Source organism: Photinus pyralis, unplaced genomic scaffold (genome assembly GCF_008802855.1).
Source record: "Photinus pyralis isolate 1611_PpyrPB1 unplaced genomic scaffold, Ppyr1.3 Ppyr1.4_LG2, whole genome shotgun sequence".
Classification (NCBI taxonomy): Eukaryota; Metazoa; Arthropoda; class Insecta; order Coleoptera; family Lampyridae; genus Photinus; species Photinus pyralis.
In genome coordinates this window covers 24,751,627-24,770,565 of record NW_022170403.1, presented here as the reverse complement: position 1 = coordinate 24,770,565, position 18,939 = coordinate 24,751,627, and the positions used below count along the sequence as shown (strand labels likewise).

Here is an 18,939-nt window from a genome sequence, read left to right as displayed (position 1 = left end):
TTGGAATCCTTTAACATTACTAGAGTTCAAGGTAACAACGATTCACCTGTAGGTAATTACTGTATTTGTCTTTTTCTTTCGTTTACTCAACTTTTCTATATATACATCGAAGTCTTCAAATTGATTTCATAGCGTGTTCTGATACCGACGAGTTGGGTAAGTCTCTCCTTTGTACTTAACTTCAATTTGTAATATAATTCTTATTGCCGTAGCAAAATGAAGGTAATCGCCATTGCATTGGTCGCAATTATTTGCGCCGTTTCTGCTCAATTTCCAAATGGGAGAATTTTGGAGGGACCCGTCCCCAGTCTCTGCGCCCAACGTAACATTCATGAGCGCACACCTGATGGTAAGTTCCGTTTGCCTTTAATTTTCGTGAGTGTCCCAACAAATTATTTTAGGCAAGGGATACTTCATGAGTTGGAGAGATGCAAACCTCCGTGGTACTGAAGAAGATTGGTTAGGTGCCCGTAACTATTGCAGACAACGGTGTATGGACTCCATCTCTCTCGAAACAAGCGCTGAGAATGAGTGGATCAAACAAAAGCTCGTAAACGAACATGTTAGTATTACAACCCTATTTTACACAGCTTTTTACTGACGCTTTCAACATTTACAGGTGAAATACATTTGGACCTCTGGTCGCCTCTGCGATTTCAAAGGATGTGAACGTCCCGATCTACAACCGGTTTCAATCAACGGATGGTTCTGGACCGCAACTTTCCAAAAGCTCGCACCAACAACCAGCAGAGATCAAAACGACTGGTCTGAAAGCGGAGGAATTGGTCGTCCTCAACCCGATAACCGCGAAGCTCAGCAAGGCGGCGCCAATGAAAATTGTCTGGCGGTGCTCAACCAATTCTACAAGGATGGTGTTAACTGGCACGATGTTGCTTGTCATCATCGCAAACCGTTCGTTTGCGAAGAAAACGAAGAGTTATTGAAATACGTTCGTTACCACAACCCTCAATTACGAATCTAATCTATTTAATTTTGCTTTAGTAAGTAGGTAATTTACCTGAAGACTTGTACAACTTAAGAATAAAGTTTTAATTTATTAATAGTCGCGATTTTTAAGATGCAATGTCTCACACTCGTTCCCAAGTATAAAGGAGTTTTAAGCTTTTCCTGCAGTTCGTATATGTATAGTAACGAATGGTAGGTATAAATGTTATTCAGTTTGTATGCTCCATAATCCTTCTAAACACTCGATGACACGACCTTTTACTGCTCTTAGGAATTTAGGATGTTATAATGAAAGAAGGAAGTACCTGCTTCTTCTCTATGGCCAAGACACTCCTCTCACTTTTGATCTCGCATTGTTACTCTACTACTAGGTATACATTCGCATTGAGTTCTTCCAGTACAGTCTTTGACCTTTTTAGGCTTGAAAACTCGGAAAGTCCTTACCATTGTACATTGTTTATTATTTGTTTCGCAACCAGTGTCAACTACAAAATGTAATGCATTCTGTTTTCACTATCCTATTGTTTTTCATAAGTTGCGATTTTCGTTGTATGCAATACTAGTGAACGACATTTATTGAATAGGTATTCAAAATAAGTGGGACATATTTCACGTGTTCGAACCTTTTTTAATTTCCTAATAAGAAGTACGTGCACATTTTAGTTGAGATACATTGCATACGCTAAAAATACCTCTTATATTTCTAATTATTATGGGGTGGATATATCAGTTCAAACGATAATCATATAAAAAATAGAACAACCACTGAAGGATGAGCTTTTTAAGTACGATTTAGTGGCAGGAGTTCAACAGAATAGGTAGGAAGTAGGAATAGGTAGAATCTTCTATTGAAGTGCATTGAATAGGTAGGTACGGATCCAACTTGATTTCTTAGTTTCTATTATATGCTTTAATTAGATATAGGTACAACATACATATGCTACCAACCTATACCTATTTCCAGGAATTACCATAGGGAGAGTCATATAATCGCCATGAAGACATTCTGACGTGCTTTATTAGAAAACTTTACATGAACAGGTCCATGTAGTAGGTACATACATGCTACAGGCAAAGAGTATCCATAGTTACTCTTTGCTATAGGCACCTACTTACATAGCAGAGCTTTATTTCCTTACTGCACTTTGCAGTTTTCATTTAGGTATATCTAAAACTTTCACCATGATATCTATATCTGATTCGAGAGTCGGATGTTAGAAATATGGAATTCAAAAATGTAAGGGAATTCTGTGTAAAGAATTGTGTCAATCAAAGATCTTCTTCACAATGCTGCATAATGAAATTCAAGATTTAAAGGTCATGACTAGATTTTCTAACTGCAAAAGCGTAGAAGGGGCGTACAGTTTATTTTTTATCAATTTACATATATCCCACTGTACTATCTGATGGGAATTTACAAATATTTTTGTCAATTTTACACACCCCTCTGGTCGAATTAACACGACTTTCTCATAATTTTCTGATCTATTTAGAAATTTACAGGAGGTTACTTGGAACTCTCAATTTTGATCATCCCGGAAAATTATAGCAAGCATAATTGACCGAGGTGGTTAAAATACATGCACTGCAGTTTTAATTAGGTGTAGACAGTTTTTCGAAACTTTTCCAACACCCTACCAGTAGGAGTTGATGAGGAAGTTACCATGTCTTAAGTTTACAATATTTCTTTGAATTTCCAGGACTCCTCGAGTTCTTTGTTGTTCTTTTTGCTTTAGAAAGCCGTCTGAACACTTTCCACAATCGATGTGTCTAGAAATTACTACAAGGCGCAAAAAACTATACTCGTAGAAAGCCCTGAACATAACCCAAACAAAAGGCTTAGGTTTCTCTAAAAACGGCGTAACTACCACGATAAACCGACTCTTAAATGTTGCTTAGATCTTTTCTAGAACCTTATATCATTATATGTCTTTTCTGGTGGTGCACGTGAGCACAAACGCTTTGATATAGAACTACGAGTAAAAGAATAGGTACCGTCAAGTGAATATCAAGCTCAGGAAATGACCTCTAAGGCATACAATAAGTGAAAGGAAGACCCAAAAACGCTTTTGACAGCGACATTATGACTGCTTTAAAATGCACGGTTCGAAAACCTTTTATGTCGTTCTCAGAACTTGTTAAGACCTTTCCAAACCATGGTGCATCGACAGCTTAGCTTTAGTTGGGTCCCTAAGGAATTCTGGAAAGGGTCTAAACAGGGCGCGTTTAGATTGTTTTCTAGAGAATCTCCGCACTCTCCAAAGAGTGTAATGTTATTCCAGAAACTTCAAAAATTCGTCGTAAGGCTCTTACGAACAGTTTTTGCACCACCTGAAACCACATATAAGCTCTACCGAGGGAGAGAGGGCTTGAAAATCCACGGAATGTCTTAAAAAAGCTTATAAAGTGATTAGAGGCATGGAAGGAAAGTAGAAAGCTCACTGTAAAAGATATAAAGTTCCGGCATAAGCCAGTCAGAAGAGCTCGTAAAGGGCCCTAGAAAGAGCGCGATTTAATTATTTAGGGCTACTTTCTAGTAAATGTTCTCCTTGCTCATGCAAGAAGCACTTCGTGTACGTACGTTAATTCACTTACAAGTTGTTTCGATGCATGATGCATGACAGGTAAGTTTTCAATTTCGAAACTTTCATTTTATGGCTACACTGCATTGTCTCAAGTAAGCCAAGTCGGGCCACTTTTTTTAAGTAACCAACTAAATTCATAGCATTTTGAAAAAAAAACGTAGAGAAATTGTTAGCTCTATTTCGGTCCAAATATGAGAAATTGCGGTTTTTCACTTCCGGATTCATTTTTGACTCTTCCCAGGGCCCAGACCCTTGAACTGTAAAAATCAGAGAAAAACCACCATCTTGAATATCTCCATTCCGGCCCATTTTCAGACTTGGCAACAGGCAGAATCGGATTCAGCGGGATCAAAATAGAGGAAAACTAATGCTTCTAGCTAAATGTGGTCTGCAATGGTTCTATAGAGCTCTAGAAATTCCTTGGAAGGTTTTGGAAAGCCTTCATCCATTGAATAAAAATTACATTATTTTAACGCTTCAAGGACCAGTTCTGTGGTCATAGGAGAACACTAGAGCGTTACAGACCGTTTGATGGATCGGGTGTGCCTTAAAAACCCTAGAAAGTTTTTAAGTTAGGTACTGGAAAATGTACATACATTTACCTGGGAATTTCAAGGAGTTGGCAATAATAATTTCGGAAATTTGCAGATCTGTCTGGGAACGCGCAGGACTTTCTGGGAATTTCATGTTCAGCTGCAAATTTATGTAAAGTATAGGGTGTGCGACGAGCTGAGTCGATTTATCAAGTGGGTGACTATTAATATCAGTATGGTATGTGAATAGATTTTTGAAATGTAGTGCGTTTTAGTCCCGATGCACTTAGGTAATAAAATCAAGAAAGTTTGGTCTCAGTATATCAGATTTGTGCTGTAGTGGAGTGTTATGGTGTTTTTGTACACTCTATAATATGTCTACATGGTTGGTAGACCGGAATCAGGTATGTGTTCTGTGACCGACATTCTCTCAGGGGAGTATTATAAGTAATAATTAAAAATGTTATTATGTTTTGTTCTTTCTGCATAGGGATGGTAGTGATATTAATTAGAAACTGTTATTTCCCACAGTAAAATCTAATACGATGAGAAAAAAGGGAATTTCCCATTAAGACATTTTTGTAATTTTTTTTAAATATAAAATATTCTCCAAATTTAAAAAATGAATAAAGTCAGCACATTATAATAACTGAGTAAATTTTCAGCACATCCAGAAGTCATGCAAAACTGAAAATGTTAGGTGAACCAGGTTCATTGTCGAGTAACCCATACATGCAAAATGTTCTTGTTCAGATATACCTATATAGGTAACAATCGTCATTGGACAACCTCTATATTATCTCAGATACGTATGCAGATCTGTAAATTCACAGAATGATCTGGCAACTCTTTGGAATACCCCAGATAAATGTGTAAATTTACAGTTAGCTGGGCAAGTGTAAATTAATTAAAAATCATTTGTATGGCCCTCTGTGCTGCTGTACCTCACTACTTTAATCCAAACTAAGTTTCCATCAGGTATTTATTAAATGATCTAAAACTAAAGCATCACATCAATCCACTATAACTTATGTTGGGTAGGTACATACCAAGTAGCATTAAAGGTTATCCAATGCACAGCATTTAGATACCTATCTTAATCACCATAATGCATTTTTTTAAGTGGCTCACGGTCAATCATTGACCTCCCAAATCCTAACTATAAACTTTGTGACAAGGGTCATGCAGCCCAGATAAATCGAGATGTTATTAAAATTGCAGCCCAACTAAATTCTTATACCTAATTAATAAATTAATATGTGGATTTATGTGTAGGTATCCTGAACAATACCAATCAATTTTTCCTTCACAGTCACAAAATAAAGTAAACCTAGAGTTAGCAATGACCTACTTCTTAATGAGTCAACCTTCAACCTTACATCTGTTTTATTTACAACAAATAAGAAACAATTACAATTATATAACCGAACCAGTGAAACATCACTTCTTGCCCTCGACCATTATAATATGATAACCAAATTTCGTTTTAATTGGAGGATCTGTATAAATAGGACTATTCACAGTCGAAATCGGTAAGGCAAATGCTGCATCTTGAAATGGACCGACCATCGAGCCTCTCGTCATCCAACCTAGATCGCCACCTTGCCTCGCCTTGTCTTCGCTGTAAGCCGTCGCGACTTCGGGGAATCTCTGACCACCTTTTAGTTTCTCTAAGGCCTCCAAGCATTTGCTTTGTTTTTCGCAGAGTATGTGTCGAACTTTAACAGCTGTGCCCCCCTTTTTCTCTTTGCCGGCAGCACCTTGTAAAGCAAAAGTTGGGAAAGTTTCGAAATTGAGATGTCTTTACCTTTGTCGGCATCGTCAGACTTTGCCGCTTTGGCTCCTTTGGAAGCTGTGCCCTTTTTCGGTGGCATTTAAACTGTGACTTGGAGTAAACAAACTTTTTGAGGTTATGTGTACTGCTTGCATAACCTCTCAATGAAGAGGGAAATAATTTGAAGTGCAGACATGACTTGATAAATATAGATTTAAAATGTTGAGCGTTGAACGATTGCGATAATTAGAGGACGTTTTCATCTTGTGATACCAAGTAGATGTCAAGGTGTTATTAATTTAGTGTCGATACTTAAAAGTAGCAGTAAGCATGAAAGAGTGGTTGAAAATTTCGATACTGCTGTGTGTGTTCGGATTCCTCAAGGAAATTCGACCCTCGGAGCCCTTCATTTACGAGTATTTAATTGGACCATGGTGGAACAATACCGAGGAGCAAGTAACGCAGCAAGTCTATCCTGTCGGAACATATGCGCAATTAGCGCAACTGGCAATTGTTTTTTTGATCACCGACTTATGTCGGTACAAGCCATTAATTGTGCTTATGGGACTGTCTGGAATTACGGCTTGGGGGATGTTGCTGTGGGGTAAAACGTTGTTCCACTTGCAAGTTCTTGAGGTAAGCTTTTTTGTGTAGGTACCTGGTAATTATAGTTATGTAGTCATTTGCAAGGCCAGGAGGAGGCACCTTCCGAATGATTAAATGAATTATTTTTTTTAAACAATACTAGAGAGAATTTTTATTGTTCAATTGGTACCATTAATTAGTTGTTGCTCTCTGTATTGTAATTACTTGGTACTTTGTTGTTTTAGCTAATGCAAAAAAAGTTACCTAAATGGAGTTGAATAATTCGAAATCTAAACATGACATCACATTAACCATTCAAATTTAATTAGTGCAAAACTAGGAGTGGCTGGCTATTAATAACTAATTTTGATTTTATTTGTGGTCAAGGTGGTTTATGGTCTAATCGCCTCAGGATGTGTTGATATCATTCAGTATTCAGAAAAGGACGTCAATACATTTGGCAATTTTTAATATTCACTATATGAACTGTGTAGTAAATAAATATTCGTTATCTACTTTCATGTTTATGGAATTATCATTTTTGTAATAACTCGGGTAATTCCATGCCCTGTGTTTCCAGGGTTAAAGATTTTCTTCAACTGATAACTTCTTGCACTTTAGAAATGTTAGTAGAGGTGGACTAGGTTTGAGCATGTGTGTTTATTAAATTAGCATAATTTTAGAAGAATCTGTTTCCTTAATTGCTAACTTAATTTCATTCATTTCTCATACAGGTATTAATATTAAACTCACTTAGAAATTATAATATTAAATTGCCTATTTAGGTACCTACATACAGGAGTACCTCGAGAGGTACTTATGAAAAAATGCAAAAAAAAACAGTGACCGTATATTTGTTATTGTTAAATCTTATAGGTAATTCCGAGGGTAATCCCTATACAAATTGAGAGGAAAATGCAAGCATAAAAAAACTAAAAATAAAACATATGGAATTTTTCCGGTAAACAAAATTTGAAACCAAGTTTGAAATATACAAACAATAAATTTCTTTTTTACACATGTAGGTATTGATTTTTCTCTAGTCCTTATTCACTTAGGTTTCTTTATGGTTCTATTTCAGAGGGGAAGATTCGTAATTTTTTTCTCTACAAAAACCTAGACTTTACTCTAAAATAATTAGGGAATTCAATAATCGGAAATTAAAAAATTACTATTGAAATTCCTAGGGCGTGTTGTTAAATTTGCCTAGGTAGGATAGGCATTAGAGGGGTACCTATAGGATGGTCCCTGCTTACTCCAAGTGCATTTGTCCTTCAATTTATTCCCACCTTTCACCTTTTTCAGTGAAACTTGGACCTCAAAAACTTTGTAATCACATTCTGAATCGAAAGTTTGCTTACGAGAATTTATAAGGAGGATAAGTTTTTATAATGTAGCTGAATTGGGGTGCACTAGCATATTAAGTGCAAATTCTCTTGAAGGAAATTCCCCTAGGGGCATGACTGGATTCTGACACAAACGAAAATTACAGGATGTCCCAATTGCTATTTCCAATGCTTAAACGGAAATTACGTTAACACCACGTAAATTTTTAACCACAGGGTGGGTCACTTCTCATCGTCAACATTGTTTCGACCTAGAGAAACGACACTCCCTGCAGTTTACATAACAATACTTCATAGAGAGCTTCATAGTAAACTTGCACCCTATCCATTTCCAGGTAAAAAAGACGATACAGTAACATTTTGTTACATAAAGGTAACAGTAAAGTAGCAATTACATTAGTGATAATAGTGAAGATACAAATAAAAAAACTCTTAATAGAGAAAAGTGTCCTAAATATTTGGGACTGAATGTCATACAAATTCCAAAACGAGAATAATACATACAACCTGGCAATAAACATAAAATGTTTTAATCCAATACTGAATTTACCCATTAGACACGAATTGTGGGCTTATGTCAATGTTTTGAAATTTGTGTGCTTGCAGGTCATATATGGGACATTTATGGCCACCGAGGTAGCTTACTACACGTACATATACGCCAAGGTACCAAAAGAGTATTATTCACAAGTGACCGGGCATACACGAGCAGCAATTTTAGCTGGACGATGTTTGTCGGGAGTATTAGCTCAACTTTTAGTCACGTTAAGTTGGATGGATTACAGGGAATTAAATTATATTACATTCTCCGGTAAGTACTTTATGTATAAATAAATATTATTTACGTATCATTGAATAAATGTTGCATTATATTATTTTGCATATTTTTTCATTGATATTGGTATCGTGTCAGGACAAAGTCTGTAAAAGTTAATGCGGTCAATTATTAGAAATTGATTAAGAGGAACAGAACGCATATTTCCACTACAATTTTTTATTTCTTCTTTTATTTTAAATCGCTTATCGTACCACAATTGCTATCCGATATGTTATCATGTAGATACCTCAATAAACTCATTACATTATCTTGGCAGTTTTAGATTGTTTAAATATTTTGGTATTACTTTATTATTATTATTATTGCCAAACTCAGCTCATTGGGCAGATTTTCCAAGAGCATAAATACATACGCAGGCTTACATGAATCAAATTTTAACCAGAATATTGTAAAGGATCCATGTCGGTTTGAAACTCTTAATCAGGTGTACCATACTTTGTATACATAGATAGAGTGTGGGAGAAGACTGCGATTATTGTTAGACATATTTTCTGCAAAAGTTCACATTAAAATAAACTATTTCTGACAATGTTGAACGTTTTATTTAATTGGCAGTGATGATAGCTGCGTCAGTGTGGAGTATATCACTGCCATCGGTGAAGATGAGTATCTACTTTCACCGCACGCCCGAAAAGGAACTACTTACAGCTAGAGAAAAATACCAAAGCGCCTTCTCGCTCATGAAAACCCACTTTGTGGAATCATTCAGCAACAGATACGTGGCCAAGTGGTCAATTTGGTGGGCATTGGCTACGTGTGGATTCGCATTAGTGCAATCGTACATGCAACCGTTATGGACCGTCATCCACACGGATCCGAACAGCGTCCTCCATAACGGATCGGTAGAAGCAGTACTGACGTTGATCGGTTGCTTTGGCGCTCTATCTATAAGTTTTATTAAGGCAGATTGGAGTCAAAGAGGTGAATTGGTTTTATCACTTTGCTCAATTTTAGCCGGTGCTCTTCTTATTATAAGTTCACAGACCAATTATATCTTAGTAAGTTACGTTTGTTATGTAGTTTTTGGAGGTTTGTACCACTTTATGATTACCATTGCGTCTTCCGAAGTTGCGAAACACATTCTGGAAGACAGTTACGGTTTGGTATTCGGTTTGAATACACTCATCGCCTTAGTGCTGCAAACCATTATTACTGTGTGCTTAATTTCCGGAGATATCGGAGTAGCGTTACCACCTAGGCCTTTGCACTTAGCATTTGGTATCTACCATATGGGTATTGCAGTCATTTTTATAATCATTGGTATTATCGATTGGCTAAAGAGTCATGCGGATATTAATAAAACATACTGAGTTGATAGAAACTCATTATCCAGTGACAGTTCCTCATGTACTGATCCTATGCTTCAACCGACTTAAAGTAAGGCTCAGATAGTATCGATTGCATTTATTCTAAAAGTATTAAATCTGTACCAAAATCAAATCTAGTTTGCTCGAGTTTGTAAATTTTTTTGAAATTAGCAGCGGCCTTAACTTGCACAGATTGTATACGTTTGTGGTACATTCATATACCAAACTTCCAAATCGATAAATCATAGTCCCTATTTTTTATAAAATTTTGAAGCATTTTCCTTAGTCTTTACATGGTCAGTGTGATTTAAAATGAACTTTGTGGTCACTACATGCTATTCTATGATAATTCAGTGAAGTAAGACCTATAGCTACTGAGTATGAAAAAGAAACGACACAAAAAAGACATGTACATATTTACATAGAAAATAAATTTTATTTTTATAGATGTTGGTACCATATTATTTGTGATAATATTCAAAGTGATGTGTGTAGTTTATGTAGGTAGATATTTATATTCAGGGTGTGTCAAAAGTATCGGCACTTAGTGTATAACAACTGTCCTTTCGCTTGCGGAGTTGAATTTGATTTAATAAATTATTGTAATTGTAAGGGTTCATATAAGTACCGTTTTTAAGATAAAAATTATCATACTTATCAAAAGAGCAATTTTTTCAATCTTTTTGCAATTCCAGTTTTATAACGATATGAACCAGCTGTAAAATTTTTCAAAAATTGATGAACTTTTTTCCTATGGAAACTATATACAGGGTCACTATTAAAGATGGAACCAAAGCTCTCACGCTCCTGAGATATAGGCATGAAGATTAGTTCCTTTCCATTTGAAATTTCACATATTTTGAGATTAAAAAATTTTTTGGGACGTGGTTCTTGAGTACGACATAGGCAACATAGGTCATGTGGTACGTCATTTGAAAGATTATTTTTTTCTTTCTTACTAGGTACCTGAAACATGTACATGGGGAAAAGAATACAGAAAAATTAAGAAAAACCTTGCCGTATACTTGGCTGGCTAATGTATTGCACTTTAAATTGAGATACCTTTAAATTAACAGAACGTCAAAAATTAACCAAAAAGCAACGAGCAGTTGTTTAATAAGTGACAAAAACATAGTACGCATGGTTTTTTTATACAACTATTGTATTAAGTGAGAAGTGGCTTTGGTTCCGTCCTAAATAGCGACCCTGTATATTAATTTCTTTCTCTTAAAATATCTTACTCATACTTCTGAGACACTCCCCACACTTTGCCTATGTATCACTTGTTAGCTCTCTCACTATGACAGTATTTGAATTTGCAGCTAGTATGTTTTAATTACGCTAAAGAAAGACCCACGTTGATGGAGGGAAAAGAATTGTGTCTAAATCTGAGACATGTTACAGTATAGCACACACTGTAGAAACTACAAATTATCAAGCGTGATTTTGTACTTTCCCCAAAGAATCGTATAATGCCAAGTTTAATACTGTTTTTGTTAACTGTTAAGTATGTGAATTAAGGTTGTATTATATAAGTACTTATGTTGATTGTACCTCATTGTGATTAACTTGTTGTTTTACTACATAATTGAATCATCCTAAGCAAAATATAGTATATTAATACTGTTATGTTTTTGGACCCTTTTATTTTATATTAAATACGTTACGATTCTTTGTTGTTTTGTCATTTGTAAAGTATTTTTTATGAAATGCACTGTTAATACTTGTGTGAATTTTGTTCGTCTGCAGGTTAGAGATCTCAGCAGCGGTAGTGCATTTCTTTAATAGGTTTCATCAGATAAGAGTGGACAAAAAATGCTGCAAAAAGTCTGCAGACGTTCGATTTTGTACCTTCCTCTTCAGTGCTATGTACCCTTCTCTCAACAGGTATCAATGGCTCGAGCAGAAGGCATGATCAAAAAAGAAATTAATGAATATTTTCATCTCCTGAAATCATGGATAAACTAGACCTATTAACAAACCAGCAATAATACTGCCTTTGACAGGTATGGCTGTTTCAAGCTAGATCCTGGCTCATCAAAATCGGTCCGGCGCAACAGTAATGTGGCTTACTGCAATGCTAAAGGAAGTTCTTTACCGCCCTTGCCCTAGGATCAGCAATAAATATGACTCAAAATATGCGTCATGGACCACAAGTACTAATGGATGGAAATAGTCTACATAGTTAAATGAAGACTATTTCTTGAAATCCCAGAATAGAATCAACTACTACAAAAAGCCTGGTAACAAGCTGCAACCATGCCTATATTGAGTTTTCAGGTACCAGCATATGACTACAGCATGGATGTGAGGTACGAATTTGGAAGCCTGCCCTTCTGAACCTAAACTGAGCACGTTTGGTCCAACTGTCCAAGGCCTGAACAGAAAAAACCCCAAGAGCAACGCAGACTGAGGAGATACTCACCAAGTGCTTACAAATTTTTGATTAATTTTACGAAAGACAGAAATAACAGAATTGTTTTCCTTAACTCCGAATCAACAGAGGTTTTTTTATTTGTGTTTTTAAATTGTAGATGTTACCACAGCCATATTTGTTTCATTTTCAATGTGAGAATAATCCTACATAGTACACACTTAAAACCCCCTAACATAGTAAAGGTTTGCACATTGGTCGTAGTGCAGTGTTCTCTATGCTCACATCAAAAGAACCCACAAAGAAACTGCCCATGTAAATAACAATAAAAAAAATAAATGAATACAAAGCAATCCACTATCTGAATAACAATAGCACAGATTAATCTGTGACAATAGCAATATATAAAAGATCTTTACAATAATAGATGTAACGCCTCTCCCATACAATTTAAACAACCGACTAAATTAACTAGTTTTTGGGTGATTTCACTTTTAAAAAGCCGATACGTCTTAAGTAGCTAACAATAAATGGTGTAGCACCAAGAGTGATGCTAATGCGAACAGGTGCAAACACTTTGTGAATCGCATACGCTGTTACAAAAGTCCCAGCATTAGCCGCAATCGATCCACTTATGCCTAAATACGCTAGTATTTTGCTCATATCTAAACCGCTGAAAATAAAACATTAACTAGTGTAACTGGTCAAGTTGTTACCCACCTCGATACCAACAGATAACAAACACCTAGAGATGCCAGGGATATAGTCACATGGAATATAACCACTGTACTGCCATATTCTTTAACAGCCCGTTTCAATTTTTCTTTTTTAGTGGGTTCTACTGGCTGATCACCTTTTTTGCTTGTCGAGCAAAACCTATTAAAATTGATGGGATGTTTCGAATTTAGGAGTAGAAAATTAGAAGGTGTACTGCAAGTGGGATATTGGCAAAATTCGAATTTTTTATAACTTGTAACATGGAGTGATCTAAAACTAGGCTCGGGTTCATAGTCTTTCAGTATTGTTGCTATTGAGAGTATGCGGTTATTTGTTCCGTGATCTGCAACACCAAGATTAAACCTAATATGATGGAGGGTTTAATACTCACTTAGAGTTTTTGGCAAATTTAAGGATAAGTTAAACGCCCTGTATATTGTTTTATACATTTTGTTTAAAAATTACAATTTGAGGTTAAGTTGCATATTTATTATTATTTATTTCAAAAACCACAGAGACTACATAGAAGGGAAATTCTCATATCTTTATTTTCAACTGTTGCCTGATTGGAAACACTCCAAGGATCTTAAAGAACCATTGATTAAAAAGTAATACTTTTATTGGTAATACCATCAAACATGTCGTTTATTACTTATGGGTGCAAATGCAGCAAGTAAATATTATTCCATATCGCTTCTCATGTCATCGTCCCACCGTTATGTTACCCAGATTGACCTGTAACAGTCCATCCCGGTCTCAGCAAACGGTACTCCTATTTCAAATCTACATTAGGGTAGCTGATGGGACATCTTTGGTCTGTAGGTCGATGCTGTATTACTTATCTTGCATTTCATACATTCAAGTGATACCTACCTACCTTCTTTGACAAATTCCTGAGTGCGATAACAAAATATTTCTGTCTTGACATACCTAATTATTCTCTCCCTGCCCATATGATTTGCTATCATCATTCGTGTAATTTTTTGCCTATAGAGTCAAGTATACTTACTACTAACTACTGAGTTCCAACCGACCTCCAACACATATTAAAGCGTTCTTCACTTCTGGTGTCGGGTTATAAAGTCTAACTTTTCTCACTTTTGTGATTTTCCTTTTTTCATCAGCGCTCCTCTGTGAAACTCTCTTCTTGGCTTTTCTGTATCCAGATCCACCACATTCTTCAATTTCTCCAATTGTCAATTCCCTTGCCAAATGTGTTGTCCTCTAGCACGTCTAATAAATCTTTTTACCCACACCCTTACTCTCACTAATCTAGTCCAATTCGAGTAATTCTCTGGGTCTATGATATACTCATTCATATAGCTATCACTAAAATCTTTGTTCCTTTTATCTCTAGCTCTGGATTCTGGATTTATTTTCCGAACGTTCTGCTTTGGCCATTCATTTTCTTCTTCATATAAGAACTTCGGGCCAGTACCATCACTCCAGGCACAGATTATCCTATACTAAGCGTAATCGCTGTGCTCCAGGTGATCATCACCCATTCTGGTCCTCTTGTGGCTTCATTGGCTGGATCATCCGAGGTTGGTACCCAATGCCAACTAGATTGCCCAGACACAATCGTTTCGTTTTCATAAACCGGCTTTCCAATGCAGCGTGTAATTCCACACCTGGGATGGACATTTGCTTCAATGGAGCAATCGTTCTCGCAGCAATAAATAAGTCACTTCAAATTTTGCATTATTTCCTCGGCGTTTCCTTATTTCTTTCTATCTTCATATTAGAAGATATCTTTTTTAAATATCCTTTCTCAATATATTCTTTAAGTTTACTGCAATATTGTCTCGCAAAGACAGATAAAATTTAATTTCGGAAAATGGATAGAATGGAATGATTCGAATTTAGGTACACTGCACAAAAATTCATAAATGTGTAATTATTTACAAATGTTTAATAGTAATAATAATCATAATGAGAAATATATAAATATAGTTTATACATTCTATAATACAAGAATACAGATTTATAAAACGTGACAATATTCATGTAATACATAAAAATTTCTATTAAATGAGCTATACATGTATAACAAGCTGGGTGGACGTCCATTGCAGCACAAGAAGGCAAACATTATTTTTGCACTTACGGTTATTAAAATTGACTGCTAATTCACATTAATCGATCATTATCACACTTTAATTAGTACTAAAAAATACACATATGCAGCATCTCTGCATCCAACACAGAGCTATTCTGCAAGAAGACTAACATTTTGTTTGAGCACGCATTTTATTTGTACAATTTTATCTCAAATATATATAATGAAGGCGTATATACAACTTTCACACTTTATACAAGTAAAAAAATTACAAAAATCTACAAACTAAACTTTTGGTTGGGTCTTATATTTTACACGTTAATCTTACGGATTGATGTGCTTTCAACTAAAACAAAAAAGCACATTCATTGACACGCGTTCTAATTATTACTATACGGTTATGGCACCGTGACATTATTAGTACACATCGCAAATTACTTTGTGCGCACCAGTAACGCCACACTGCACTTCTTCTAGTGATTTGGTTGAGTAGGTACTTGAAAGTTGAATTTACTTTGTTAAGGATAATGACTTGAAATAGTTATGCCTTCATAAACAAAATTTCGTAGATGTAAGTAATGTACAACGTCTTTTCATTTATTCCAATTTTGTGGGTAGAAACAGTGCAATGTGGCGACACTAGTAAGTAATAAAACAAATGAACACAATAAGAACTAAAACAATAATTATGTACAGGTCAATATTTACAACTTTGTAAATTAAAATATAATAGTAGGAGTGGTGTGCGTAAAACCTTCGATTAATAACAATAGAAGAGCAACGCGTAGCGCAAATCATGTCGTATAGAGGTAGATTATAATATAAATACTTATAGCTACAGTATATGGTAAAAAATATAAAAATTCCAAAGTGTATATATCGGTAAATTTTGAAATATATCAATTTGTTATTAAAAATTTACTTAAATCACAGGACTGTGATGACATTTAAAGGAACACATTGATTGCTAAGAAGCTTAACGAATATTCCTACACATACGCTGCCGAATGTCGCCCCTGTAGCTTGTTCATAAAAACTTTCCAACTGTGCACCGTTTTACCTGACCAAATCCATACGCTCGAAGTAATGCCCACTATCATGTACATCAGGTATTTGATCATGAATACTTCAAACTGAGGTCTTCGATCTGGATCCCTCGTTCTTGGACAAGGTATTGTATATTGTGGCTTATTGAAGCACATATCCTTTCGCCACGTGTTTATCCACATGTCGAAGAAGTAGTGCTCGTAAAAGAGACAAGCGATAACAATGAGTGCAGGTACCGTATAGAGAACGGAGAAAATTCCTATTCGTATCATCAACTTTTCCAACTTGTCCGTTTTTGTGCCGTCATGTTTCATAACCGTGCGAATTCGGAAAAGCGAGACGAAGCCGGCCAGCAGAAATATCGTGCCCAAAATTAGATATCCGCATAGTGGGGAAAGCACAAATGCCCGTAAGGCGTCCACATTCCACACGCCGACATAGCAGACCCCGCTTAAAATGTCACCTGAAACAAAAAGTAACTATTAGTTTTGAATTACAGCATTACATTCCAATAATAACCACACAGTAGGTACTACTTATTAAGAAGGGTTTCCACAAGGTTCCATTTTAGGACAACTGCTTTTTTAGCTACTAAGTAGGTACTAACATTATGTGTAAACGAATCAATACCCTAAGTCGTAATCATAAGATAAAAGACGACTTCATCAGAAGGTCCATCCTCTATGTTCTATTCACGAAGAGCAGATATGTATTTTCCAATAAGAACGTCTGAATATAAACATGGAATAAAAGGTGGCATTTAATAAATGGGAGTATAGTGATTAAATATAGTCTTCCTGTAGGTAAAAGTGAATAGGAATTTAATTGTGAATCTCGGTTAGTTCTTAAGATTATAGTATTTATAGTGACCAAAGGAAGTTACATAAAATAGTTACCTATTTGTACAACTAGAGAAGAAAATAGAGTTTTCCAACTCGAGTGTGTCAATTGAACGAAAGTTGAAAAACACTTTCTTCTCAAGTTTTACACATTACTTTACTTTCCTCACTAGAGAGGATTTTCTTCACCCTGTTTAGAGACGAAAGTAGTTGTTTCTAAAGTAGTTTCAGAAAAAACTTATTAATCAGTTTTTGAAATCCGCGAAATTCTGCAAATTTTCATACGTTAAAGATCAAATTTGTTTTATCGTTTGAAATATACCTACTAGAATTTTTACTATTCAGTTGAAAATGTGAGAGCAGCGCGTCTGACTTTTAATCATACCTGTAACGAATCAATTTCGATATTCCATTTTTGTATAAAGAAAACCCGTTAAATTTAAAGTAGATATACGTAATTCGTAGCGAATGTCAACGGGTTCGAAGACCCCATCGAATCACGTAACTACATGTCCGTCTGTACCTAATACACTTAATTCCTGCAATTTACTTAAATTGCACCATTAAATTACGAAGGATTCGAGCTAACCCAGTTTGACCAATCGGGAATGCAAGTCATATATTGTAATAGTTCATAATTACTGGGTAATATGAAAAATAATTACGCCACGGACTGAGATAATAATTACGATAACGTTAAGAGTTTATATATCCTTTGCTGTTGATGGAATAATTTATGGGTACTCCCGTCCTTATTAAAACAGTGTAATATGGTGGAAGAAAAGTGGAAATTAACATCCTTAGCTGCAGCAGTAGGTACTCTACTGGCTGATGTCCTTTATTTGCTATATCGACGCGCAGAATATTAATCGCAGATCTTAATTCAAATAAACGATTCGAAAACAGTAGCGGTAATGTATTCTGGTATGGTAATAATTAAATTTCTGTTTAACGGAGCGAATTTAATCTATGCGCGGTTATGGCTGTGCGTCGTCAACCAATCTTTTTCTTAAATTCATAGCGATTTGAAAGGGTGTAATTACAAGCTATAAAACGGAATGTAATCATGCAAAAAAGGCAATTTGTCGAATTTTCCAAGCGGGAAACGCCACATTAAATATCGGTCATTTATAAAAGCGGTTGTCAATAGCACTAGCTTGCGCTCGACACCCTGCGCTACCCCAGTCGGAGCGATGTTAAACGAGCAACAGAGTGTATCCGCTTATCGTGACGGGATTAAAATTGAAATCTTCTCGTGAATGTGGGTGGTTGAAAAATATAAAAGACGATCCTTTATAACGTTCAGAAGTTGACGTTAATTTATGGAAGTTTCTGTTTAATACGAATTGTATTAAAATAAATTGCTTTCCCACTTTTTATCTGTACTTTATTCAAATTTGTGAGGTCATCCTTAGCTATGTTACTTTAGGAATAAAAATAGAAGTAGGAGACAAGAAAGAGGGAAGTAATTGGTAATCTCTACTTCCATACACATTTTTACAGTATTAGGATAGTAGTTTCTTTAAAAATTCCAAGAACCCTCGATTATTTGTGGAGGTATTTAGATTCTACCATACTTATGGAAATCTTCAATTTGTTGCACACCGGTTGCACTGTACCTACCAACATGATCAATGAACAAATGATATTGGGCTTTAAACCGACACTGACCTAACGGTGTTTATAGCTAAGAACGTTTTGATATTAAACATCAGTCGCACTGAAGTTATAATCTGCAGAGTCCTTGTGAAATAAAAGAAGCGAAGAGAAAAAAGCGAGAAAGCAAAACGAAACGATGTAGGTAGATGCACTGAATATTTATTTTTGTTCTACTTAGTTCTCGTCGATAGGTGCGATCCACGACAAATGTCTCTACGCATTTACTTATACATCTTAACACTTAGTTAACTACACGTCCAGGTAAGCCCAAAGCTCGAGTCCCATAATCCAGGATCTATGTACATACCTA

General features: G+C 35.7%; 5 protein-coding genes across 5 annotated transcripts; 2 read left to right on the top strand and 3 right to left on the bottom strand.

Annotated features, from left to right (window-relative positions):
• LOC116164778 lies at positions 1-1,063 on the top strand. The gene is made up of 4 exons (XM_031479004.1): positions 1-156; positions 213-349; positions 402-562; positions 620-1,063. The coding sequence occupies exons 2-4, from the start codon at positions 217-219 to the stop codon at positions 980-982; spliced, it is 657 nt and encodes a 218-aa protein (XP_031334864.1). The 5' UTR covers positions 1-156; positions 213-216; the 3' UTR covers positions 983-1,063.
• Positions 1,064-5,452: 4,389 nt separating this feature from the next.
• On the bottom strand, positions 5,453-6,056 carry LOC116164780 (peptidyl-prolyl cis-trans isomerase NIMA-interacting 4). Its single transcript, XM_031479006.1, has 2 exons — positions 5,892-6,056; positions 5,453-5,844 (listed from the first exon to the last, which is right to left on the bottom strand). Exons 1-2 carry the CDS (start codon positions 5,956-5,958, stop codon positions 5,525-5,527), a joined length of 387 nt encoding a protein of 128 aa, XP_031334866.1. The 5' UTR covers positions 5,959-6,056; the 3' UTR covers positions 5,453-5,524.
• A 105-nt stretch (positions 6,057-6,161) lies between these two features.
• LOC116164776 (thiamine transporter 1-like) lies at positions 6,162-11,606 on the top strand. The gene is made up of 3 exons (XM_031479002.1): positions 6,162-6,494; positions 8,396-8,600; positions 9,183-11,606. The coding sequence occupies exons 1-3, from the start codon at positions 6,189-6,191 to the stop codon at positions 9,935-9,937; spliced, it is 1,266 nt and encodes a 421-aa protein (XP_031334862.1). The 5' UTR covers positions 6,162-6,188; the 3' UTR covers positions 9,938-11,606.
• An 807-nt stretch (positions 11,607-12,413) lies between these two features.
• On the bottom strand, positions 12,414-13,573 carry LOC116164779 (protein FAM210B, mitochondrial-like). Its single transcript, XM_031479005.1, has 3 exons — positions 13,417-13,573; positions 13,029-13,368; positions 12,414-12,981 (listed from the first exon to the last, which is right to left on the bottom strand). Exons 1-3 carry the CDS (start codon positions 13,472-13,474, stop codon positions 12,780-12,782), a joined length of 600 nt encoding a protein of 199 aa, XP_031334865.1. The 5' UTR covers positions 13,475-13,573; the 3' UTR covers positions 12,414-12,779.
• Positions 13,574-15,632: 2,059 nt separating this feature from the next.
• LOC116163899 (frizzled-1-like) lies at positions 15,633-17,589 on the bottom strand. Its single transcript, XM_031478030.1, has 2 exons — positions 17,560-17,589; positions 15,633-16,610 (listed from the first exon to the last, which is right to left on the bottom strand). The coding sequence occupies exons 1-2, from the start codon at positions 17,587-17,589 to the stop codon at positions 16,074-16,076; spliced, it is 567 nt and encodes a 188-aa protein (XP_031333890.1). The 3' UTR covers positions 15,633-16,073.
• Between the last annotated feature and the right edge of the window lie 1,350 nt (positions 17,590-18,939).

Excerpts from the sequence above, each read along its gene's own strand:
- LOC116164778 (XM_031479004.1), top strand. The coding sequence starts at position 217 with ATGAAGGTAATCGCCATTGCATTGGTCGCAATTATTTGCGCCGTTTCT. Across the intron at positions 350-401 it reads TCATGAGCGCACACCTGATG|GCAAGGGATACTTCATGAGT; the intron begins GTAAGTTCCGTT and ends AAATTATTTTAG. Across the intron at positions 563-619 it reads AAAAGCTCGTAAACGAACAT|GTGAAATACATTTGGACCTC; the intron begins GTTAGTATTACA and ends CAACATTTACAG.
- LOC116164780 (XM_031479006.1), bottom strand. The coding sequence starts at position 5,958 with ATGCCACCGAAAAAGGGCACAGCTTCCAAAGGAGCCAAAGCGGCAAAG. Across the intron at positions 5,845-5,891 it reads GTCTGACGATGCCGACAAAG|GTGCTGCCGGCAAAGAGAAA; the intron begins GTAAAGACATCT and ends TTGCTTTACAAG.
- LOC116164776 (XM_031479002.1), top strand. The coding sequence starts at position 6,189 with ATGAAAGAGTGGTTGAAAATTTCGATACTGCTGTGTGTGTTCGGATTC. Across the intron at positions 6,495-8,395 it reads TCCACTTGCAAGTTCTTGAG|GTCATATATGGGACATTTAT; the intron begins GTAAGCTTTTTT and ends GTGTGCTTGCAG. Across the intron at positions 8,601-9,182 it reads AAATTATATTACATTCTCCG|TGATGATAGCTGCGTCAGTG; the intron begins GTAAGTACTTTA and ends TTTAATTGGCAG.
- LOC116164779 (XM_031479005.1), bottom strand. The coding sequence starts at position 13,474 with ATGTATAAAACAATATACAGGGCGTTTAACTTATCCTTAAATTTGCCA. Across the intron at positions 13,369-13,416 it reads AAATTTGCCAAAAACTCTAA|ATCACGGAACAAATAACCGC; the intron begins GTGAGTATTAAA and ends TTGGTGTTGCAG. Across the intron at positions 12,982-13,028 it reads TGTTATCTGTTGGTATCGAG|CGGTTTAGATATGAGCAAAA; the intron begins GTGGGTAACAAC and ends TTTTATTTTCAG.
- LOC116163899 (XM_031478030.1), bottom strand. The coding sequence starts at position 17,589 with ATGACTTGCATTCCCGATTGGTCAAACTGG. Across the intron at positions 16,611-17,559 it reads TTCCCGATTGGTCAAACTGG|TTACTTTTTGTTTCAGGTGA; the intron begins GTTAGCTCGAAT and ends CAAAACTAATAG.